General features: G+C 39.3%; 1 protein-coding gene across 1 annotated transcript in view; it reads left to right on the forward strand.

The window, feature by feature from the left end:
• WWTR1 (WW domain containing transcription regulator 1) overlaps positions 1 to 17,147 on the forward strand; it is a 100,106-nt gene extending 82,959 nt beyond the window's left edge. The window contains exons 4-6 of the mRNA XM_063306595.1: positions 7,526 to 7,659; positions 8,841 to 8,953; positions 11,727 to 17,147. Coding sequence (XP_063162665.1) covers positions 7,526 to 7,659; positions 8,841 to 8,953; positions 11,727 to 11,911 — 432 coding nt within the window. The 3' untranslated portion in view covers positions 11,912 to 17,147. The remainder of the gene's footprint in view (positions 1 to 7,525; positions 7,660 to 8,840; positions 8,954 to 11,726) is intronic.
• The last annotated feature ends 9,043 nt before the right edge of the window (positions 17,148 to 26,190 follow it).

Here is a 26,190-nt window from a genome sequence, read left to right on the forward strand (position 1 = left end):
CACCCTGGGTAAGGAATATAGAAAAAATACAGAGGTTAGACTAATGTTTCTCTTGAGAAATCAAGATAACAGGCTTTGCTTTAAAGGCTTTTTAAATGTGTTTGTTATTGCAAATATGACCCAGATAATTTAGATTTTTGGAACTCTTCTGGGCCTGCATAGCTTTGATGTATCGTACAAATTGTTTAGATTGGAAATGAGGCTAGAATTGCCTTACCCAGCCTGGTAACTTCCAAATTGCTTAGACTACACTGCTCATCATTTCCAACCAGTAGAAGTGTGCCAGGCTGGAAAGGCTACTTACTAATTTTCTGTGGATCCATCAAGAGAATTGAAAGCACTGTTGAGAGCATGCCCCATCAGCCACTTCTAGAGCATGTGTCCTTATGTTTCTATCTATATTTCAGGCTTAGCCTAGGGCTGAAGACTGTTTCTTGTGCTTTACTCTGGAAGTAGTGTTTTCCTTCCTATCCTGGCTCAGGTTATTCCATGCAGGCAATGTAAAGCATGCTGAAGCATGTAGGGGAGAAGTGACAAGTTCCGTGTTGCTGCTTCACATTGACACTTATAGATTCTGCTTAAGTGCCATGGTCTAGTCCCTGGCCTCTGGTTGGTGGTGATGAAGTTGCTGATGTCCTATAGGGACAGGATTCCAGCAGAAGGAAGCAGCAGTCATGAATCTTCCCCTACTGTGCAGCACTGCTGAAAGGATAGAAGTGAAAAATGAAATCATATTGTATGAGGTTAGGGCATGCTGTGGGGGTAGCAAGATTTAGGGCAGTGTGGTTTACCATCGGCACTGGAAGGGAGGAAAGCACAAGGACGGTTGTGTGGATTTTAGCCTGAGTTTTGATGTTCATACTGAACTGTGATTTTCATTGTATTTTAATACATATTCCTTGGAAAGGTATTGGGGAGTTTTAAAGGGATTCATTGGGTTCTGTTGTAAGTTGTTGGGTTGTTTTTTTTTTTTTTTTGGATTGTTTGTAACTGTTGGAAGTGCTGTGATTTGGCTGGGATCTAAACTTCGTAATAAATAAGTAAACACTTGGAAGTTGCCACTAAAATAGTTGATTATTGTCTGTCAACATGAAGGTACAATTCTCATTTTATATCTACTGTAGTTTAGTTCTAGTGCTTCTTTCCCCCACCCTTCCCATGTTTTAATGGATTTTTTGCTCTGGCCTTGAAGCTGGGCACCTGTTTCTTGTTGACATAATTGACATTTTTGCCCTAAGAAACTCCCCAGGTATAGCAGCAGCTGGCAGCTATGCCCTACTTCCTCCTCCTTCCCTGCCCCAGAAAAAAATAGGGGCCAGAGGAGCCCAGAACTAAAGGAGGAAACACACACTCATTAGCCTGAATGTTCATCCTGCCCCCTACAAGCCAGTGGCTGCACAGCCACCAGCATGGATGGCAGAGCATGGCAGATTACATACATCTTGAAATTCCCTGGTTGGTTTAAGAGGGAAGATGCTGCTTTAACACTGGTACAGCTAACCATGACTTAAGGCGTGGACTGGGAATAAGAGGAAGGCAACCTCATGGGGATATGCAGAAAAAGATGTCACCAGGAGATGCTTGTATCATGGTAAGATGCAAGTGAGGAAAGGCCCTCAGTCAAGAAATCTTGAAATAGAATTGATGATGAAGGGCAGTGTTTACCTAGTATCAAACTAAACCAAAGAAAGATCAAGGTTAGAGGGGCCTGCAGTATGCTCTGAAGTGGTGTCAGGGGGAATCAAAAGAAGAAAGTTCAAGTTCAGTGGTGTGCTAATAATAAGAATGTGAATACGTGAAGGAGAGGCTGTCCTAGCATGAACATGCTCAGACATTAAGATCTGCAGGGGTGGCAGCTACTGAGTGTCCCATGCCAGGGAGAGGCTTGTTATGTGCGGCAGGGTAGAGGACCTTCTCGGTTGTGGCACCCCAACTTTGGAATGCCCTTCCCTTGCAGGATAGGCTGGTGCCAGCATTACCTACCTTTTGGTATCCAGTAAAAATCTGACTTTTATTGTGACATTTGGAATTAGTGTCCACAACCTAACCATTCTATTCTAACCCTAACCCATTCTATTTACTGCTTGTTTTACTTGGTCTTACTGTATTACCATAATTTGCTTTTTGTGGATTGTAAACAGTAATTATTTAATTATTCTCATGAACATTATTTTGCATGAACAGGATGGGTATTTTAGGAAACTGTCGTATAGGGAGTCAGATCTGTGGTCCATCTGTCTCAACAATACCTACCCTGAACAGTGGATCCTCTCTAGGATTTCAAGTCAAAGGTCTGTCAGAGTTTGAACCTGGGAATTTGTGTGTGCAAAGCAGCTATTTTCCTTCCCAAACTAATTCAAGCATGTGCATCCTCTTAAGGAGTAATAAGGAGTCAACATTGATTGAATCGGTAGATATTTATATATGTAAACTCACACAGAATTAAAATTAGATCAATTCAAGATATCATAACTTGGTTTTTCCATTTAGCTCTCACACCTGAAACTACAAGGGCTTGAAATGTTGTTTTGGTAAAAGGTGGAAGTTTCATGGCTACAGGAGACAGCATCAGGCTTTGGTTATCTTGCATTACCACTCATAAAAGTGAGCAATCTGAGAAACTGAACAATCCAAAGAATACCAAAGGAAGGTCTGGATGTTCAGTTGTTGCTGTGCATCACAGCATCCAAGGAACGGAAGTTTAATAAGGGGCAGTGTGAAACTGGACCCTTCCCGCATTCTGAAGGGGCAATTTAGCAGCTGTGCTTATGCGGCGAGCTATTTCTGCCAGCAAGGTTCCAGGAAATGTGTTGGGAGATTTCTAAAATCATTTGGCATGTCATGTTTTTTAAGGTTTACATCAAGGGCCTGCGTATGTGCGCAGAGACAGTGAATAATTTAGTGTACTTCAGCCATTTGAAGCCTGTATACATTTTGGCAGCTTTCACAGAAACCTCTGAAGGAGAAGGCGTTCTGGAGCTGCTGCCACAGCAGGCATTTCAATGCTGTAGCAATGTCACATAGTTGCCTTGATCCTCCCTTTTGTTTCCACTGGCTGTTCTCCCTTTTCTTTCTGTTTTTTTCGTGGTTGTTTTTATTTTAATTTTTACCAAACATGGTGTTCACAGCAACAGCACGAAAGACAACAGACCACAAAAGCTCCCAAGGTATCGGGGGCTTTAGTTGTAAGGAAATGTCAGTGAGCATGTCATGGTGGGCTGCGGGAGGCCAACCCCTTAGCCAGATGACCTGCTGATCTCAGAAAAGTGATTTGTCTTGTCCTCAGAACTGTCATTTGCCTGGCACTGAAGTTGCAATCTCCAAACATTTCCTATGCAGTCGTCTTTTCTGGCCCACTCAGAAAAATCTGAGAAGTATGAGCTTTTTGAAGCCCTCTGAAGCAGTAGCCAGCGAGCATTTTGGGCTGCAGTGGGCATATTTGGAATTTCCAAGGATTTATTTAAGAATTTATCTGCCACCCAACTCAAACCATGTGACTCATGGTGATGTACAAAAAGAAGAGAAAACCATCATTAATACAAAAATAACATAAATGACTATTAATTAGATTTATATCCTGCCTTTTATTTTATACGACTCAAGGCAGTGTGCGTACTGCTCCCTCCTCCTATTTGCCTCGCAACCACCACCCTATGTGACGGGTTGAGCTGAGAGGGAGGGACTGGCCCACTCACCCAGCTGGCTTCCATGCCTAAGGGAGGACTAGGAGTCATGGTTCCCTGCGGGGTGCAGCTGTAAAATAAGTGACATGGAGAACAGCCAGGAGGGTCATGCCTTATCTCAAAATGGCTGGTGCTTTGCTTTCCAGCAAGGCCATTTCCTATTGATTTATTTCTAATGATAGGTATTTTTTTTTTAGTTTGGTAAGTGCCCAAGGGAGTGTCATGGGGCACATTAGTGATGGTGGTCATCTTTTCAATAGAGCCAGGCATTGACCTAGAGCCAGGGCTCCTTGGGGAAGCCCTGTGAAAGCACAGAGCCCTAAAATATTTCTTTTAAGTGGACTTAAAGAAGGAACCACTGCCCTAGAGTGTGAACTTCACCTACTCAGCAATGCACTCTGTTTATCTATCTAAAAATGTATGGCACCCCTCAAAATAGTTTTCCCTGGATAATTAACAGAAATATTTTTTAATGTTTAAAAAAATACTGCGATTAACATTAAGAGCCAGTTTGGTGTAGTGGTGAAGGCACCAGGCTAGAAACCAGGAGACTGGGAGTTCTAGTCCCACCTTAGGCACAAAGCCAGCTAGGTGACCTTGGGCCAGTCACTTTCTCTCAGCCCTAGGAAGCAGGCAATGGCAAACCACTTCTGAAAAATCTTGCCAAGAAAACTGCAGGGACTGTCCAGGCAGTCTCCAAGAATCAGACACAATTGAACAGATAAAAAAAATTAATAATGGCTATATCATAATGGAAAAAGGCTGAAGGAGGCCTTGTCTAGATTCTTGGACCACCTCATATGCAGAAGGTGATAATGAATGGGACCTTTGTGAGGAGGTCACTTTGTCTTCCAGTTGAGATCTGATGATCCCCAAAACTAAATACCTTTGATAAAAATATAATCTTCTTTAAAAATGCTCAATTCCATGTAGTTTTCTTGGCAAAGTCTATTTCTGCTTTACCATTGCTTCCAAGATGTTTTCTCATTTTACCCATTTAGCCTACAGCCTGGGATTTCCTGGGTGTCTCCCATTTAAGTATTAACCTGTTCTCACCCTGTTTAACTTTTTGAGATCACTGAAGACTGACCTGCTTTACATCCTGGTTGTTTAAGAAGTTCTTTAGTTGGGGGGAAAAAACGATGATTTCATTTAATTACATTAAAGCATTTATAAAAAGTATAAATGATAGGTGCTTTGTATGAAAATGTATTTAGTTACTCAGAAAAACCTGAACATAATATGGAAGGTGTAGTGTAGGAAATATCTACACTTGGGCAGCTAGACGGTTTGATGGGGAGCACCCACACCGTTTTGCCTTCCGGTGAATGGGAATTTTCTCACTAACCATGCTCACTGAGGTGGCCATTTTGTGCCTGAGCAAGCATCTTCCATGATAACTATTTTGTGAGAGTACCCATGCCAAAATATCCATATGCCCCCCAAACCTGCCAAAATGGAGAAATCTTAGGAACAGATGTTATTTTTTTATGAATCAGACAAAATCAAGCAGATGTCTTCTTCTGATATTTTGAAAAACTTGGAGCTGAATAAGAGCACTTTAGGTTCATTGGGGCTTACGTAGTGGATTATAGCCAAGTACGTTGAATGGCTGTATTTTTAAAACTGCAGTATATTTATGCGTTTTTCTTTGAACATTTTGTTTTGGGAAGATGAGTGACAGAAAGGCATTATGTTTGACCTTTTTCCAGCAGAAGTCTCTCAGGTTTTCCTAAGGATTGCACCCTTTCATCATTCTTTTCTCCCACAAGGTGTCACTCTCAGGCTACCTACCAAAAATTCGTGGCATTCTTCACGTGCTTATCATGGAGTTTTCTGTTCCCACTTCATTGTTTGTTGCTACTTATTTTCAGGATAAAATATAGGAAGCAAAAAGCTGCATATTAATTATATATACTAACTATTGCCCATCCACTGTTGCAAGTTGCAAATTTCTGGCTGTGGATTGCAGTCAAGTATGAATGCACTTGGATTCCTCACAGAAACCTTTTGAATCAAGCAGTATATGCAAACATACTTCCTACTTTCTTTTACTGTAGTCCAAATCAGTAGTTCTAAGAAAGTAATAAAGAGACACCTATCATTTAGATTCACGATCAGACCAATAGCATAGGCATTTTGCATTGCTATTTTGGGGGGATCCTTTATTTTATTTATTTATTTATTTATTTAATCATATTTTTATCACCCTCCATCTCTCTCATACGGGGGACTCTGGGCGGTTCACAATAAAACAGTCTAAAATTAATAAAATAATAATAATATCATTAATCTACAAATATCTATATCAATAAATAAATATAAAATGTAATGAGATCCAAGTAATGGGAGATCTAATACCACCCAGAGGGGAGCAAGATCGGCCTTGGCAGGACTAGGGAGCCAACCAACCCCAAGAGTGGCTCTTCCTCTCCCCACTCCAGGCATGGTGACAAAGCCAGGTCTTCAATCGTTTCCTGAAGTCCAAAAGAGAGGAGGCTAGCCTCAGTTCCGGGGGAAGAGTGTTCCAAAGGGCGGGAGCTGCTGAGTCAATTTCAATTTATAATATTGAAATTCTGGAATGCTGTAAATAAATATAGTGATCTGAATCAAAAATCATCTAAAACCTTTTTGTGTGTTCATGGAGGCATTGCCAGTTTTTCCTTCTGATTGGAACTCTCCTTAGCAGATTCTCCAGCAAATGGGGATGAGTGGGGACAATCACAAGGATCTAAAACAAATAGGAGTCTGAAAAGCTTCAGTATTCAATGCTGTAACTTATCTTTTGGATCCAAGCCCTTAATTAAGAGATTTCTAAAAATCAGGCTTTTCACACTTCCTTTTGAGTAGAGCTTCTTACAAATAACAATCCTATAGTGTGTATGCTAATCCTAAGGTATATAGTTTATTTCGAATATGAAAGCAATGTTGGTATCTCCAAACTGACTGCAAAGTTCTGTACTTTTTAATCTTGGATATACTTGTCAGAAACTGATATTAGGTCTTCCATTGACCTAGATTTCTTTACTTTGTATGGTGACAAAGAAAAGGCTTTATTTATAAGACAATTTGTTGGCTTCTCTGGGCATGACCTAATGAGAAATATTTACAGGTCAGGCTCTGTTCTTGCCTGCAAATTTCCCCTTGCATTTTCCAAGCACCTATTTTCCCCAGGTTTGTTAGCTCTGACTCCTTGTTCTCTGCTTTCCTTTCCTTCATGACATAGGCCTCATGTTCTATCTGTCTAACATATCTCTCCAAATTCTCTTTCCATTCTCCTGGAACCAGATGTTCTAATGTTTCACTGATTAAAATAAGCACTTTTATTTGCAGCACATTCTTATATTCCCTCACTTTCCTTGCTGTCTTACTATCTTACTATTCCTTACTATCACTGTTAAAAGCTTATTTTGCATTCCATATCTTGAATTACATTTTTCTGCATTAGCTTTTACTAGTTTCCAAAAGGTGGTGTGTTTCACCAAAAGTTTCCTTTTTTTAAAAAAAAAAGCAGAACATCTAATTAAAAATAATTTCAATTTCACTAGAATTAAGGTGCATTGATTCCTCAGTCTAATAATTAATATCTAGAAGCTGGCAGGAGGATGGTGGAATCTAAAGAATTCTAGATTCCTAGAATTCTAGAGCATGTACATGATGAATTTTGCATCAGAAACAAAATTTGGAATGATAAAAAAAAATAGCGGTGATTAACTCAGGAAATAGCAACTAATAAATAAGGGGAGTAGGAATGTATATAGGACTAATGCCACCTTCAAAACTTCGTGTTTCTGGCTGCCCATGCACCAGCACTGACAATATGTATTCATTTTTTATTTTAGGAAGCTGATTTGTACAGACAACTTCCCATGGAATCTGAGAACCTTGCCCCAGTTCAGACTGCTGTGAGCACACCTAACATGACACAGGACATGAGATCCATTACAAATAATGGGTCAGATCCCTTCCTGAACAGGCAAGTACAGTGTTTGCCCATCAGCCATTTTATGTTCTATAATATAGGCCTCATCTAAAATTTGCTTACCTGTTAAAGCATGTGAGCAGGGCTTTCCACAGTGGCAATTTTGCTTATGAGTTACAAAAGCTTCAATTAAATAGCCATTTTAGATTTTTGATTCTGATCAATTCTGATCTGATTGTTCTTTATTTGCATCTTTAGTGGTGTGTAGGAAATTGGCCAAAAATATGTATTGTATGGGAACGGGCACATCAGGGTATAAGATACCGAATTGGCATTTAGCCTGAGAAGAGCTAGATGCCAATTTTGTACCTTATGTATAATTAGGAAAATTAGGATAATTTCTTAATTATCCTATGTATAATTGGGAAAAAAAATACTTCCATGCTAGATGGCAAATCTTCACATGGGTACTGTTTCTCTGCCCCTGTAAATTTGGATTGACATTGCTATTTGCTTTTAAACAATTGGCATCATTTGACACTTCCTCAGCTGAAATTGGGACTGGGAATCATGTATCCTGCCCAATTATTGTAGCTGGTTCCAAGACCATGTGGGAACAGATATGGATGGAAGATGCAGGTCAACATGCGGTTTTTCCAGCGTTTACTAAGTGTTCTTCAAAGGCTACCAGTGACAGAGGGAGGATGAGAAGTGGAAGGGAGCAGGGTTGGGAGCTGCAGTTAATTGGAACAGTAGAATTGGGGGATAGAAAATTGGAACCTGAGATAAGTCTAGGAAGCCTGGTTTAGTACATTGATACCTCATCACGGATCTTTTTAAAAACATGATTGTAGGGATTGACCTGTGGGCCCTGAATGCAAGACATGTACTCTGTCACTGAGATAGGGTCCCACTCCTTGACCTAGGCCTATCTCCTTTGGACTTTTTTGAGTTTTCATGATACACTGGCTACCAAATTGCCAGGAGTTCTAAAATGATTATATTGTATTGTTTAAAGTTTATTTTAACAAAAGTAAGATTTCTAGTTGCCAAATTCTGTGACAGATAGATGTTTTCAACCTATCACAAGGGAATTCACAAAATATTGGAGTACATTGAGACCTCTTTAGAGTCCAAAGTTTAGCCATTTGGACGCATATTTCATAAGCCATTCTGGGGACAGACATCTGATGAGCACAGTCTTGACCACGGACTCTTCATGTCTCAATTCATAGTGGGCCATACCATTCCAGGGAGCAGAGCACAGACAGTGGCCTAGGCTTAGGATGTTACAGCATACCAACTACACCTGAAGACTTCCTCAGCAATGTAGATGAGATGGACACAGGTATGAACAAGAAGCATATTTTTCTTCTTAACAAAATTATAAACAATATGCTCAGCCAATGACACTTTTATAGTTGCCTGAATTACATATTCAATTGCCCAGCTGTCCTTAAAATATACCTTCTAATTTGTGCAAGAATTGAATCCCAACATGCTAAGGGACTGATTTGCACATGCCTCAGTATGCAATCAAGAAGACCTGATTTTAGCCCTCAAGTTTATCTATACCCCAATTTTCCTCCAATTTTAATCTTAAATTGTTCTGTAACTGTGCTCCCTGAATCTTGTTATCCTTCTAAAAGTGTCTGTGTGAGCGTGGGTGTGCAGCCAAGGGGTTGTTTTAGATTTGTGGACAGAATCCGTTTGCCTTCTCCTCTCCTTCCCCCACTTTAAATACTATTATCATTAAGTACAACAATTCCCTGTTAGGCAGGTGATGGTATTGGTGATCAGAAGTGAGGAACAGATATTTTGCACAGGATCAGAGATTTATTTCTTTTTAGCTGATCAGTCCATGATAGTACTGACCTAAAGGCCTGACTTTTAAATCTATTCTTCATGAAAGGTGCTCGAGAATAATTTAGAAATCCTTTAGACATCAATAGTATCATGAGTTTTTAAGATTATCTGCACTGATAAAGGCATATTTTATTGGCACCTTAGTATAAAAGGCTACTGCTGGAATTTCTGATTGATTATCATAAAATCCTGAGCTTTCTGTGCTGGACTGTGGCCTTTCAGACTATTTCTCAGTACATTTTTCCCTTGCCCCTTTCATATTATTAGAGCCTGAGATATTTGGGATATTCCAGAAGTAATATTTAGGCAGGCAGTATGTGAAAATTATACCATCCCTAATGAAGCATCAGTTAATGAATTAACATCTATGTTCTCCATTACTAGGGATATATTCAACAACTTTACTTCAACCTCCTAGACCGTGGTTAAATTCCTCTTTGTACCTAATGCAGACAAGGATCTGTCACTTGAGTTCTAGTCCCACCTTAGGCATGAAAGCCGGCTGGGTGTCTTTGGGCCAGTCACTCTCTCTCAGCCCAACTCACCTCACAGGGTTGTTATTGTGGAGGAAAACAGGAGGAGGAAGGAATATTTAGGTATGTTCCCCGCCTTGAATTATTTATAAAAATAATAAAGGTGGGATAAAAATTCTAAAAAAAAAAATCCAGTTCTTTAAAAAGAGGCCTTCAATATTACTTAAGAGCCATGAATGAGGCTAAATGAAGTTTTCACCAGGCAATATTCTCCCAAGCTTGGTCCCCACATTTATTGTATTACATTTATTTTAGAATTGTATTATTTTATTATATTTATTTTAGAAATGTATAAGGCTGTTCAACTCCACAATGACTTTGAGCTGTATGTAGCAAAAACTATAATGAAATATATTTAAAAGACACAAAGAAACAACCCCATCCAAATACCATAAGAAAAACAACCATTCTGCCTGATTATACAGATGGGGCAGAAGCCATGGAAGACAGATGTTCCGTTAGATAACCAGGTTCTGTGCCTTGAGGAGATGCTATAAGCATGGCTATAAAGCAATAACCAGTACCTTGAATTGCACCCAGAAGCTTGGGTAACAGATAACTCACAGAGCAAAGGTATTTCATGAGAATACCTCTGAAGAGACACACTCATAATTGCCTGTGCTGCTGCATTCTGGACCAGTTGCAGCTTCTGAATAATTTCAAGGGCAGTACCATGTAGAGTACATTTTAGTAGTCCATGCGTGAGGTGACGAAAGCATGAGTGACTATCAGGTAAGGACACAATTGTCAGACAAGATGGATTTCTGCAAAGGGCTTCTTAGCCACAGCTGCAACTTGTTCCTTGAGCAGGAGCTGTAAGTCCAAGAAGACCCCCAACTTTTGCACCAATATTGAAGGGGAAAGTGTAGTATAGCTTCATTTAGCAATTTGAATCTCCCTCTTCTATGTCTTCTTTCACACAGGCACAGAGGACAGTAGAATAAAATACCAGAAAATGAACACATGGTACTCTTTTAGTTGATCATAACTCTTCATTTGATAGGGAAAAACCTGCAAGGTTGATCATTCCTAGGTCTCTTTCCTTATTACCATGCATTCCTATGGCAAAACAACACAGACAGCATTCTTGGAACTGTGCGTGTGTGTGTGTGTGTGTGTGTGTGTGTGTGTGTAAAATGTTGTTCACATGATCAACAAAGCAGTGTCATTCTTACATTGACCAGAATGAACTTTATTTTTAATAGTAGCTGGGTTTGTACAACATGCTGAGCAAAATATTTTAGCCTAACATGTGAATCCAAGCTGTGTGGTTAGTTAATGGTTTAGTAGGGCATGCAAGCAAAAGGAAGAGGGGCCAACCAAGGGCAAGATGGATGGATGATATTCTAGAGGTGACAGACTCGTCCCTGGGGAGGGGGGGACCAACAGGATGTTCTGGCGTGGGCTGGTCCATGAAGTCACGAAGAGTCGGAAGCGACTAAACGAATAAACAACAACAAGGGCATGAAAATCATGATGAAATAAACAATGGGTAAGCATGTTGTACAGACAGCCATATAGCACCACCACATGTCTGAGACCATCATGTCAAATCAGATGTCAAAATGTAAAACAGCCCTTTACCCCCATCCCTGAAAGTCTGGATTGGGAGATAGGGAACAAAAACATTTAGACATGGCTAACTGAAGTTTGGCCCTTTGGGCCAAGTAACTTCTTATTTGAGAAGCTATTACTTCATTATTTCTTCTCTTTCTTTTGCAGGAGATAATGTAGCACAGACTCCCATGAATATCAACTCCCAACAGACCCGCTTTCCTGACTTCCTTGACTGTCTTCCAGGAACAAATGTTGACCTTGGGACATTAGAGTCCGAAGACCTGATCCCCATTCTTAGTGATGTGGAATCAGTCCTCAACAAAAACGAACCTTTTCTCACCTGGTTGTAACTGATAACCCAACATTTCCTTTCCCTCTAGAATTTAAGGCCAAGCGTCCTCAAGCCCCTCAGGTAACCAGCCTAATCCTTTGCTGACTTTTCCAGCCCCTTTGTATGTCAGTGAATCTTGATTGGGATTTCATTGACTATAACTTACGTTTGAAATATATATGAACTCAATATACACACATACACCTATTTTTAAGGAGTAGAATTACTTATAGATATAAATGTAAGTTTTCATAGATGTGTTTTGAGGACACAAAGGGGGTTTTTTTGTACCACGTCTGAACTTAACAGTCATCAGTAACACACAGTTAAGTGTGTAATTAAGGAAAAGAAAGAGTGGTGACTGTAAGAAGCTATAGACTGAAGAAATTAGCTTGGTTCTGAAAACCTAGCACACAGTCAGATACAGCTCTATGATAATATTTAATGGTCATTGCACCAAATGCTTGTTATTTACATGAGTTTTAAAAATCATTATTTTAAATAAATTGACATTGTAGGGAAAACAGCATTTTTCTTTTTAATTCCAAGTCAGCCACAGAGCAACTTTTTAAAAACTTGCAAAGCACAAACAGTACTATTGGGACTTTTTCAGTTGCTCTATGGTTTCTAGTAAGCAGTACTTTCAATAAAAGTGAAATGTTTTAGCTATTGTTTTTTACGCTACCACTGCATTATAAAATCAACCAGGTTGGTACTAATTGCTGCCATTTTAAAACTATATAGAAAACAACAAATGCAATTATACATGTTACATTTTTTTTAAAATTTCATTTTAAAGAAGTACACTTTATATGTAGCTGTTTAAAAGACTATGTTACAGTGAATCATAGAAACAATAAACTTTGTTGTGTCACATACAAACTGAACAAATAACTAGCAAAACACAATTTCAGAATTCTGGACAAAAGTGTCACATTATTGAATGCAGTAACAATTTTGTAGAACCTCATATTTTTTCTTTTTAATAATAATGCATTTTGTTGATCAAACTTTACAAGCTAGAAATAAAAGCTTCACTTTATTATCAGTTAGGTGAAAGCCAACATCTCTTTGTCAGTGTGGCAAAGGTGCTTAACTTCTTAGCCACTTGCTTCTTACTTCTGGCATATGGGACAAAGCCTATAGTTGGTGTACTCCTAGCTATATTCATATAAAGATTATTAAATAGCTGATATTTGGGACTGAGAATGCATCAAGGACTTCAAGTGCTCACTTTCCCTGAAATGCAAATGACGTCCTGAGATTCTTAAGTATTTTAAATTGTTTTTATTTATAATCTATGAACATTAAGCTTTTTTTATTGAAAGAATCATCTTTTTATGGAAGGCATTATAATTAATATAAGCCTCTTAATCAGTGATATGCAGAGCAAACAAAGAGGTGAAGCACACTGCTATGCTTCAGGCATAATGATAAACGCTAATTACCATATTACAGAACTGGGCAGTAGACTGGGTTATATGCCCCTTATTTTCCAACTTGGCGAAGAAAAGGCAGGTGAAATGGAAGTTAGATTGAAGTCAGTAAGTTAGGTTGAAGAATGGCTATGGAGAGAATGCAGATAGCAGTGCTGGAGTATTACAAAGTCAATTCTGGGGATTACCCCAGTGGATCAATTAAATGTCAGTGAACACTATTTTGTGGGAGAATTGTTTGCTTGAAGGTGTTTGTTCTGAATGCACCAGGCTAGTTTTCTTTTTACAGCTCTTTAATCATGAGTGATAGAAAAAAGCAAAGTTCAATATTTGTGAATTTCAATATTTGACCCAGAAAATATTTTGTCTTTGTTTTATAAGGGAAGGGGTGGGTGGGTAGGCAGACATAAGTAAGTAGATTAGTTTGTTCTAGCAGATTCTTGCACCTACTAGAAAATAATTTCCATCAATGGGCATTCTTTCCCTTTTATTTTAAAGGACTTTTTTTTTCCTTTTGCTTGCTCACTTAACATATAGGATTAATCATTAAGAGAGCAAGATATTTGTCTTTAAGCAATGTTATTGCATGTTTCCACTATTTAGAGATTATCAGCCTTAATATGAAAACCAGACACTCCTAAGATGTTTACTATTTTAGCTATGTGAACAAGTTTCTTCTTTCTTGATTTTTTTCTTACCTGCTTAGAAAAACAGGAAGTTATTAAAGGCAGATCCAAATCTCACTTTGTTGCATGGTCAGTGTTTTTGTGTTCACTGGCAAGCTGCAGAAACACTGCCATAAATCACTCAGCATCAGACCACTTGACAATTTCTGGACTTCTGTAGATTTACAGATTTATGACATTCATAGTAATATTTGCTGTGACAGACTGGGCTCCTAGCTGGAGTAAATTGGCAATAGATAGCTTTCTTATTCCAGGTGGAATAAATCTAGCAAGACAGCTCACTTAGTCTAAAGAAGGATCAGATCAAATACATTTATATTTGAATTACCAGTTCCAACATGTTTGTGGCCAAGATTGTCTTCCAGTTTATACAACCAAAAATGTCCACCAAAAGAATTCTTCCAAGTTGTGTACGTGATATAATTTCCCCCCTTCTAAATGTTTTTCAGGAGGTAGTCTGCATGAATTGGAATTACTTCCATTTAAAGTAGAAGTGGTTTAGAGAAGGAACCAAACTTCACCCAAGGCCCCAACTGAGTCTAGGAGAGAGTTTGGAGCAGAAAGGAGAATATTGTCTTAGTCCAATATGATACCAAAGATTGGCAGGGAAGCAAAATTCAACCCTTAGACCAGGGATTTCAGACATTTTCTGGCTCCAGAACCTGTTAATTAAAAAAAAATCCCAGAACCCCTAATCAAGAGACACTAGTAATAGATTATTTGAGAGTTTCTGAGGGTGGGGTGGGATTTGCCCATAGTATCTTATGGAACTCTGTCATACCTTCATGGAACGCTAGGGTTCCACAAAACACAGTTTGAAAAACCCTCTGCCAAGAAAATGTTGCGAAAGCAGTGTCCCCCCAAAGGGTTAGACATGACTCGGTGCTTGCACAGGGGACTTTTCACCTTTCACCACTCCAGAGAACTGCAGCAAACCTCATTTAGAACCAGCAGATGGGAAAATGTATTTTTCCATTCACTGAAGCTTGCAATAGCTGGCCTGCAAAAATCCAAATGATCATTAAATGACAGCAAGGAGATACAGAAAACACTATTTTTTGCTGCCATTTAGTGATCTAGAGTTAGATTTTTGCAGTCTAAATCTAATAATGCTATACTTTTTATAAGTAGAAGAGGCAATTCTGTGTATACTTTCTCCTTTGAAGAGATCACTAGGGATGCTGATTATTGGCATCCCTGTGGTAACTCTGGAATTGAAGTACATAAATAAGAAGTGAATGTGGAAGACTTGTGAGAAAATGATATTGTTGTTCTTTTTTTTTCTATTCCTCACCATGCTGAAGGTAAATGGTGCAAACATAGGGCTACCAGAACAATGCTTGAAAAAATTGGATGACCACTAGATGCCAGCAAAAGAACTACCATTTTCTGTATCTTTTGTATCTAGTGGATTTTTGGAGCCCAGATCTGCTAAATAAAAATAATGCTTAACCATTCTATGGTGAAAAAAAGCTGCATTGTTACTAGCAATATGCTTGATCTAAGTTTGCAGCCCTCAGTGCAATTACCTAGTTCTAAGACCTGCTCAGTGGGAATACCTTCCAAATAGGTGTGCATAAGTATTTTGACTGGCAAGTTCAGAGCCCTGCAAGTCTTTTGGGATTATGACTCCCAGAATTCAGTCCCATGTGACCAGTGAAATTCTGGGAGTGGCAGATCTAGGCCATATAGAAGGCAGTAGGTGAGGGTAAGGCTGGTTTAGAACTATAGTGTAATAAAGATAAATTGAATAGGTTAACCTATGAAGGTTTCATACAACTGATGAAAAAAAGTCAGCATTAGAACAAAAGGAGCTAATATTGTTTTGTTTTGTTTTAACTGCCAGAACTGTTATTTTTAAGGAGTGAAGCATCTAGTAGTAGAGATTGGGGGCGGGGTGGGGGGAGGTCCCAATAGTCGCAAAAATGGAGAAGACTGAATGAGACAGAACTTTGATTGTTTTGCAAAGCCCTCTTTTTGTTATTTTAGGGTTGCTTTGCAAACAGTTATTACTGATCTAATAGTTATTCACAAAATTTCAGTGCAAGACTATGATTTGTGGCATTTAGTTACTTCATTTTTTACATTAAGTGACTTCTGTCAACCATGAAAAATGTAGTAGTAGAGCAGTCATACTGCCGATCAAGGATTTTGAGCTTGGGAAAGGCACACTTAAATCCCTATTATATACAAGTTATGGGATATTGGTAGCAACTCGTTATCTTGAGTCAGGGGAATATTTGAGGTCATTGTTTTTCAAACGGAGTTCTTGGGAATTCTGAAGTTTCTTAGAACTATATTAAAAATCCCAATCTAACTACAAATTAACTTTCATTAAAGTGAACTTGCCTCCTAATGTGCAGTGAGAAAAGCTGGCATGGTGTCTAGTGACTATTACTGAACTAAGATTCAGTAGACTCAGATCCAGGTTCTTGTTTTGTTACCTGTCCTACGTCACACGTTTGTTATGAGAGTAAAGGAAAGTGCCATATATGCTACCATGAAGTCCATGGCAAAAAGATGGGATTAAAAATGTAATAGAATAAGGAAACCTTTCGTGCTGCAACAGATATTGTAGTATTGGTTGAATTACAGAGTTCGTTTTAAGCTCATGAAAGGGAAAAGTGAGATCCAACAGGCCTGGCCAAAGCCTTGTGTTAACAGTGTGTGCACTTGAAAATTATTCCTCTAAACCACTGGAAGGAGTTAATATGCCAAGTGCAAAAGGATTCCCTGAAGGCAGATGTTTGAAAACTGCTGTATTGGAAGTGAAACTGATTGAAAATAAAGCATTGGAAAAGCAAAGGCTTTTTTTTTTAAAGAGTTGGAGAATTTACATACCTGTTTTCAGGAATGGAAATGGATGGTAAAACAAATATTTCTGTTTTCCTAATACACTACATTCATTTATGTGCTAATACTTTAATACTTTTTTTATTTACATCAATTTGTTATGCTATATGCCATCTTGTGTGAGCATTTGTTTTCAGTGTAGAATAATTTGCATACATATGTGTATGCTTGAAAATCAGTCAGAACAAACAGTTATATCCAGAGTTTGTTTCTTTTTTAAAAAACAAAGTATTTCTTTATTATTGTACAAGAAAAATAAATAAATAGAAATTGATTTAAATTTCCTGTCCAATGTGTTGATTTATAAAATGTTGTTCACTTGTTCCTTGGAGAGAGAAAATAGGAGTCGTATCACTGAGTAGCGGCGGAGTGTTGTCACTAAATAGACAATGGCTTTGTTCAATGTAACACACTCCGGTAAAAGCTTCAGGGAAGACCCACGCTTTCAGCTTTAAGAATCATCTTAAATCTTACCAAGTTGATAGTCTTCAGTGCTTCCTACTAATCTAGTACAAGCCTCAGGTCTGATTGGCTACAGCATCTGGCCTGCCCCTTTCCCTCCAGGGGCTGGTCACTATCCTGTGCAGCCATTTTGTCCTGGGATGTCCAGCTTCTACGTTCTCTGGTGGTCAGGAGCTACCTTTTCAAAAATCAGATTGCAGTTAATCCAAGAATGGCCTGTTCAAGTCAAAGAACTTTCTTTGCCCATTTTGTCTTGCCTCCTGAAGAAGCTTATCACTTATCACATGCTACAAAGTTTTCATGGACCTACAGTGAAGCATAGAACCAAAAAAACACCTATTCCCTTTGCTTTACAGGTAGTCCTCACTTAACAACTGCAGTTGGGCCCAGAATTTCAGTTGCTAAGTGATGCAGTCATTAAGCGAGGCATCACATGACCAGACTGGATTTTATGACCATTTTTACCACAGCTGTTAAGCGAATTAATGGTTCCTTATTGATACGGCTTGTCAGAAGCTGGCTGGGAAGGTTGTAAATTGTGATCATATGACCGCAGGATGCTGCAACCAGTTGTAAATGCAAGCCAGTTGCCAAGTGCCTGACTTGCAATCATGTGACCATGGGGATGGTGCAATGTCATAACTTTGAGGACAGGTCATAAGTAACTTTTTAGCTCCATCGTATCTCCAAACTGTCATTAAACAAATAGTCATTAAGCGAGGACTACCTGTAATCATAACAGCACTGAAGCAATGATGGTACAACAAAAGGGGAAAAGGGGTTGTGCTAATGTTGAAGGAGTGATCCTGGGAAGAGAGTATGGAGGCATCCATGTGTGCAAACATCTGGGAAAACAAAGGAAAGAAATAAGGACTAGAGAACAATCCCTCAAAGGAAAAAGCAGGCATTAGGAGACCTGTCCACACAGAGCACAATGTTTTCCTTGCGCTGGTGGGAATGGCAGGAACCAGGGGACAAACACTCAGGACTTGTGGTGGGTGTAGCACCAACTCAGCTCCTTTGTCAAACTTCTATAATCCAGATTAAAATGGTTAAAGTCAGTTTCAAGAACAGCCAAGAGCAGTAGGGACAGAAGAAGCTTAGGCTATGGTGCAGAATTGCCTTCAATGCATTGGAGAGGATGCCCCCTTTTTTACGCCATGTATAGCTCTTTAATTAAGACGCTATTTCATTTGAATCCCAAAATGTCTGCCATCTTGGACTTCTGTAAATTGGTGCAAATTAGAGCAATCCAGAATGGCAGCTATTTTGGATTTCTGAACCATACACTAAACCTGGAACCTCATTAAAGAACTTTGCATGGTGGGAGTAATGGTGCTATATTTATTTTTTATTATATGCTCATGAACCAAGCTTTCTAGCTGGGTGGGGTATGCAAACACACAGCCAAGTCCATATAAGAACATGCTATTTTGGTTCAAGCACCTTGCTGTTCACTTGCTGATCTGATGCTAACCTATGTTTGAATCCTATGTGCATCAGCTGAAATCAGAAGCTGTTGTTTCCCTTTTAAACTAAGCACAGTTTAGGCTTACATTTGAAACAAACTGTGGTTAGTCTGAATGATGACAAATTGGAACAAGCCAATTTCAAAACATTAGGACGTAATACTGGACTGTGGTTATAAAATATGAACAAAAGCTTTGTAATTCCTCCCAGTTCCACCAAAAGAAAAGAAGGGAGGGAAAGTGAATGAGTCCATATCAGTAGTTTATGGGCATGTCCAAACAAAAATAAGCAGCTGACTTTTTTTTCCTGGAATGAAGATGTAGAAGAGGAAAAATAAGGTGAGGGGAAAAATGACCTTCACTTCTCTGTATTAAATGCCATCAAAGAAAAACAAGGCCTGCAAAAACAAACTTAGCTATTTTATATGTACAGAAAGAACTTGCTTAAGAAGCCTATTCTAGTATTTTATCCCACCTGCCCTTCTCTCTCAGGAGAAAGCATAATGGTAAAGGTGTTGGATTCAGGACAGTGAGTCCCAGATTCAAGATCCCACTTGACCATGGAGGTCGCTGAATGATTGGCTGGGCAGTTGTTCTCTCTCAGCCTAATTTTTATCTCACAAGATTGTTGCTGTGAGGATAAAATGAAGGTAATCCCCCAAGCCACACTGAGGTTTCAAAGAAAAGGAGGGATAGAAATCAAAATATGTAATGGATACAGATAGCCAGTATTATAATAAACTACTAATGTTGATTAAATGGTTAGCAATATGATTTGGAATCATTATGGCAGATAATTCTGTTGGTAGAAGCAAGAATATCTAAAAGTATATCCACAGCCCTTCTGGATGTACGCTGCTGGGGCAAAGATAGGAAAGGAACAACATAATCCCTTTTTTCCCCCCTATTCCAATTACTTAATATTTCCCTTTCCTGTTGGAACCAATGAAAGGAAAATGTAAGTGTGTTTGCAGACTGGGTGAGCTTCCAAAACGTTCTCCAGGCTTCCTTTTTTATGTTTTTTTTTTTAATGGGTGCATTCAAGTCATTATTGACTCCTGGTGACTGCCTGGACAAGTCCCTGAAGTTTTCTTGGCAACATTTTTGGAAGTGATTTGCCATTCTTTCTTCCCAGGGCTGAGAGAGGGACTGGCCCAACATCACCCAACTGGCTTTGTGCCTAAGGCAGGATTAGAACTCACAGCTTTTAGCCTCATGCCTTAACCACTACACCAAACTAGCTCTTTTTTTTCTTATTCCTCTACAGTATCAAAGCTCTGGCATTGGAGAGGTGAGGGCCATTGAAGCTTTCAAAGAGGCTTCAATCTCTAATTGCTGTGTGCTGAGACCAGTATAAATCTTTGAAGAAGACCAAATTAGATCCAAAAGACCAACTGCCATAACATGGTGAATTGTTATCTCACCTCCCAGAGATAATGGGAGATGTAGTCCAGCAACATCTGGAGGACCACTGATCCCTCATCACTAGGGTAAATGAAAATGAAATGGCATTCCTGCCAGAGCTATATAAATACAAGGAAAGAAAGAACACTGGGTAACATCCTGACAGCTGGTTTCTGCTAGTACCCACTGAAATAACTGTGAGTATTTATAGCTTACTTCTCACTAATTACAATGGGAACTAAGTAGAATTGACTTTATCTGGCTCCAACCCACTTGTGTGCTCCCTAGAGGATACTGCATATTGTTGCAGTTTACAATTATCCTTCGCCACTGGTGGTGGGTCACCAAACTGCCTTCCATTTTTTTCCATTTGTTTTTATAAAACTGAAATAGATGCTTCTAGATAGGCTGACCATACGTCCCATTTTGAACGGGACAGTCCCGTTTTTTTAACATTTCCAGACCATCCCGTCATTTTAATATAAATGTCCATTTTGTCCCATTTTCTTAAAAACCTTACTTAAAAATTTGAAAGTTCCCGCAAACCTTTCAGAATGCAGTCTGACTTTGAGTGGAAGGAGGGGGAGCTCAGCAGAAACAGGGGGGAAAAGGCTGCAGAGCTCAACCCCGGGGCGGGGAGAACCTAAAAAGAAAAAAACAGGATCAGCTGATAAGCGGTGATCAAAGGGTGATCCAATTGGCTCCTGCCTTGAAATGGTGGGAAGAAAAGAACGTAAAAGCACAGCCAGAGGAGTAATGGCTTGTCAGGGACAACCGTTCACTAGACTCTCCAGCCCAGCCTTGCCTCTTGCAAATGAAGGAATCCAAAGATTCCCAGCCCGAGAAAACTGGAGAAGTTCCTGCCTGCCAATCCAGCCCGTCACCCAGGCCTACCCCATTTTGCCATCCCAATGTCCCATTTTTGTCTCAAGTAAATATGGTCAGCCTACTTCTAGAAGTTGTTAGGTGGGAAAAGGTGTTTTGCTCTTCCAGTTCCTTAGTTTCTACAACGGACCCTCTGCACATACTGAAAGCAGACTGAAGCAACGGAGCTTGCTCTCACCACTCAGTTCTCTGTCCAAAAATGGAACAGCCTATAAACTCCATATCCCAGAATTTTAATCTGTGCAGGCTGCAAATAAACACAGCAATAAACATTCAAGCACACTAAGTGTTAGCCTTACCAGGTAGACCAGGCAGGAAACAAGGCCAGATAAGCTAATTCTACTTTATTGTAAAGTGAACAGAATCTTCCAAGTCTGAAAGTATGATTCTCACACCATTTCCTTTACAGCCCCAAAAACTAAGGAGGGTCCTTTCTGAGCCTCTTGCCCTGCCCATTTTGCAGCTGTGGGCTATGCTGTCTCTTATCTGACTGTTCCTAGGCAGCATCTCTTCCCCTCCCCCCATCTCCCAAGGTCATTCCCACATACCATTACATCAAGCAATAAAATACTTCTTAATATTTCTATGTACTTCAACCCAGTGAATGGTTTGTATCAGGATACGACACTACAAGAGTGTAGATTCTCCATCAGATCAGATCCATTTGAAATGGCAAGAACTGAGCTGTCACAAGTCCTTTCATGGGTTTTCCTCTCTCAAGAAACCAAAAAAAAAGCATCCCATTATTTGATTTATATGGCCACCCATCTCACATACATGACTCTGGGGGCGCACAACTTTTAAATAAACAAACAAACAAACAAACAAACAAATAAATAAAATTGCTAAAATAAACCCAAAATAAAAGACACAGCTGCCAGAGAATAGTAAAAAAAGCTCTCAACACAGCCAGGACTGTGAACCAAGTCACAAGAGGGCAGTAAATGTCTTCCTCTGCAACACTTTCAACCAAAACTACTAGATAGGATGGCATGTCTGATATTGCTAATGCTCAGACTGCATTTTATAGCATTTTGGTGCTTTCCATTTACTATTCGCATCACGAACAGTTGTGTTTGGGTGACATCAGATCTAGTCAGCCACTAGATCCAGAGGGAATTATTTATGCCTTTGTGTCAGCAGAGCACAGTCTCAGATGCACAGATCAGATATGGAGCAAAGACCTCCAATCAGACACACAGGGAAGTGGGAGATGGTCACTACTTTACTTCTTGAAAAATGTGCACTTGTTTTAACAATGTGTGAGGACTCTATAAAGGTTTACAATGCAGGCAAGTTCCTGGAGCGGCCCGTTTTTGCAAGCTGCTGTAAGGCTTTATCTTTGTGCCAATAACAGAGGATTTACTGTTTTACTCTCTTGTTCCAGTTCACATGACATAGCTAACAGAGGTAGGTTAGTTAACCACAACTAACCTCTGAGCTGTTTTGAAGTAAAACCAACCCTTTCTAACCTGAATGCTGACTAGGTTTGGGAGTTTGCATATCATGCTAGCTCTTTCCTGGCTCTCAAACTGGTTAAGCAGGTTGTCTGAACACAGCCAGTTAGTCTTTCTGGTTAACTATCCAGTTCAAAGCTTGACAGCGTTTTTTTCTGAGGAAAAGCATTCATAAACTCAGAAATTGCACAGCTTTTATCTTTGCAAATGAAATTTGAGCATCCTGAGGGAACTTGCTTTGAAAGAAACTGGATTTTACTTTGCACTTCTTAGTTTATTTGCATGTTTTGGTTGCTCTATTAGTACTAGAATCATTCTCAAAGTATGTGCAGCCCTAATGTCTAAGTAGTCACTAAGAGTTGAGTTCAACTCAAGATAGTACCTTTTTAGGATGCAATTAATAACTAGGACCCATGGACTTCTTTGTGTCTTTATTGCCTACAAGATTCCCTCGCCCATGTGACATTAAGCAAAGTGAAGCCACATCTTTACTTCCCAGAATGCTCCCTAGAAAATTAAAATGTTGTTGGTTGATCTAGCATGTTGTTTTAAAACTGTGCCTATATGCCAAGAAAATAACAAAGATAAGCTTAGCTTGCAGGAAGTTTCCAGGTCAAGGATGCAGATAGGACTAGTTGGAGTGACTATTTTATCACTCCTACAATAGACTTTATGAAGGTGAGACACCCTTCAAAACTCAGTACAGGTAGTCCTCGCTTAATGACAATAATTGAGACCGGAGCTCTGTCACTAAGCGATGCGGTCATAAAGCATGATATCACGTGACCACGTTGACTTATGACGGCAGTTCTGGCAGTTCCAGTTGCAGTTTTTAAGTGAATCGTGCGTGGTCATTAAGTGCAATGTCATGTGATTGTCATTTTTGCAACCTCCTGCTGGCTTCCCCATTGACTTTGCCTGTCGGAAGCCGGCTGTGAAGATCATAAATGGCGATCACATGACTGCGAGACACTGACCATTGTAATTGTGAGCTAATTGCCAAGTACCCAAATCACAATCATGTGACTGCAGGGATGCTGCAATGGCCGCAACTACGAGGATGTAAGTCCCCTTGTTCAGTGCTGACGTAACTTTGAACAGTCGCTGAATGAATGGCTGTTAAACAAGGACTCCCCGTAGCCTGGTATGCTAGAGAGGCTAAGAAACCAGGTAGGCCAAGAGATTTTGTTCTCTGAAGTAGAAAATCAGTCCAGAGTTCTCACTCAGGGCACAAATGACCAGGCTCAAATTATCATCCTATTTCGGACACATTATGCAAACACCTAACTCTCTGGAAAAGACTCTAATGCTGGGATAGGTGAAAGGAAAGACAAGTAGGTGGATGGACCCAGTTGCAGTGGCAATGGGTGCGCCATTTTAAGAGCTGAAGGTAGTCATGGAGAATATCTATCTATGTGGTTGCTAGGAGTTGAAAATGACTTGATGGCACATAATCAATCCTTTAATATAAAAATGTAAATTGGATTTATGGTTGAATTTTTGCCAAAAAGGGCACAGGGCAGGCTGCATGGCACACAGCTCTTTTGTCACACCCCGTGGCTATCTTCGACCATCTGCTTCACTTTGCCTAACAATATGACTGGTCCTGGACTTCCTCCATCTACTACTGTAGTTGGTTACAGTGTTGTCTGAAGGAGGAGACTCTTATCAAGAAGGGATCTGCTAATAGCAAAGTCTGCAACTCTTCAGAGGTTATTGTTATACTGGGAAGGTGGAGACTCTTACAAAGAAAGATCTGTTAGATGCTTAACACCTTATTTTGGCTTTTTATACACAGCATTAAATCCATGCAAAATGGATCTGTGAAACAGCCACTTGTAAGTGCTCATACAGACATTATCTATACGAGTGAAGGCTGGCAGAGTGTGTGTTTGCTTTGAGCTGAAAATCCCATTTCAAAAGTACACAGCAAACATTATTGTCCAGGACAATCTTAATAGTTCACTGCCATTCTAGGGTAACATTTGTCCTTTAGTTTATCACTGAAAAATAACTTAAAAAGGGTCTGTGAGAGCCACATCAATCTTTCCAACATGAGACACTCATATCTCTATCCATTTACATTTTATTTTATATATATACATATATAAAATGTATATGGATAGAGATATGAGTGTCTCATGTTGGAAAGGTTGATGAGGCTCTCACAGGAACGGTTATCAATTTTACTATTCTTTATATATTTGGATAACATTTGATAAAATACGAAGACAGAAAAAAATGTTGCTTCAGCTGTAACAGTTTGCCAATTATCCATATTGTAAAAAGAAAAGAAAGCCTGTCACCATAGCATTGCTGTTTGGAAGCACTCAGCATACGGCTCAAAGGTAACATTTAGGACTTATAACACTCTGCAATTTGATCTACCAGTTGGCTGAACATCTGTTTGATTAAACTCTCCCTGTTGTTCTTTTCTTTTCCCCACTTTGACCGAATCTGAAATCTAAGGAAATCTAATTGTCAGGGGTTGAAATAGTGTAACTGTCAAATGTTGTAATGGTGAAATAGCACTACTGTACAGTGAAATGGTGTAACAGGCTGAAATAGTAGAACACTAAAATGATGGGACCAACACTCCCCCACCACCACCACACACACACTTTGCCTCCTAAACAAAGCATGGAAGAAAGTGGAAGTTGGCATTTTTTTTAATCAGTTGCTTTCCATATCATATGGTACATGCCCAAAATCAGGAGACCACCTATCAGTAGTGAGCCAGGACAGAGGCAGCAAATGGAATCGGTAATGGAGTAGCAAATGTCATGCTCATGTAGTTTTCTGCTTGGTCAAGAATTAATAGATAGTGCTTTATTGGAGAAGGGCCTTTAATTGCCATGAGAACTACTTGTTGGAACAATGGGGGTGGGAGGGAAGAACTGTTGGACAATCAGGCTTTATCTTCCTTCTTCTTTTGAGCTAGAATGATGACATCAAGCTGACTATGCATAAAAGCATAGACTGTGGTTGGAGAAAGGCTGAGGACAAACACTGAGTTGAGTTCTGGGACCTGTAATTAACATTTTTGGGTGCCTCTCTCAAGAGGGGATATGGGATCACTGGACTTTTTGTAATATATTGGCATGATGGAAATATGCCTGTACTGATGCTCAACCAATATATTCACAAAAAAACAACATGTATTTACTGTATATATATTCATAAAAATTAACTGATATTTTTCATTGTTAAAATCAAGTAATAAGCTCTCAGTTATATTCTTATAAAATAAATCAACTAGAAGTGCTATACACTTGAAGCTTCTCAAGATAAAAAGATATGTGGTATATGTTTTACTAAGGTTTAAGTTACATTTAGCCTTTAGCCACACTAACCACTCTGGGAATTGTGGTCCAAATATATATGGAAGAGCCAAGATTGCTAAGAGCTGCCCTAACATGAAGGGCAGTAATAATGAAAGATTTATAGACAGGATATTAGAAGCCTCTAAGAGAGAATTTTAAGGATCCTTAGCAAACTAGTTTCCCAGATTCTTTACTGAAATATTGAAATCTAAACAGTTGTACAACCAATACAAAATTTATACTGTGATATGTTCTTAGAAGTTTAAGAAATTTATGAAATATTAACATGGTAACTCTGTCTACTGATGCCACTGAACTTCTGG

Source organism: Candoia aspera, chromosome 6 (assembly GCF_035149785.1).
Source record: "Candoia aspera isolate rCanAsp1 chromosome 6, rCanAsp1.hap2, whole genome shotgun sequence".
Taxonomy (NCBI): Eukaryota; Metazoa; Chordata; class Lepidosauria; order Squamata; family Boidae; genus Candoia; species Candoia aspera.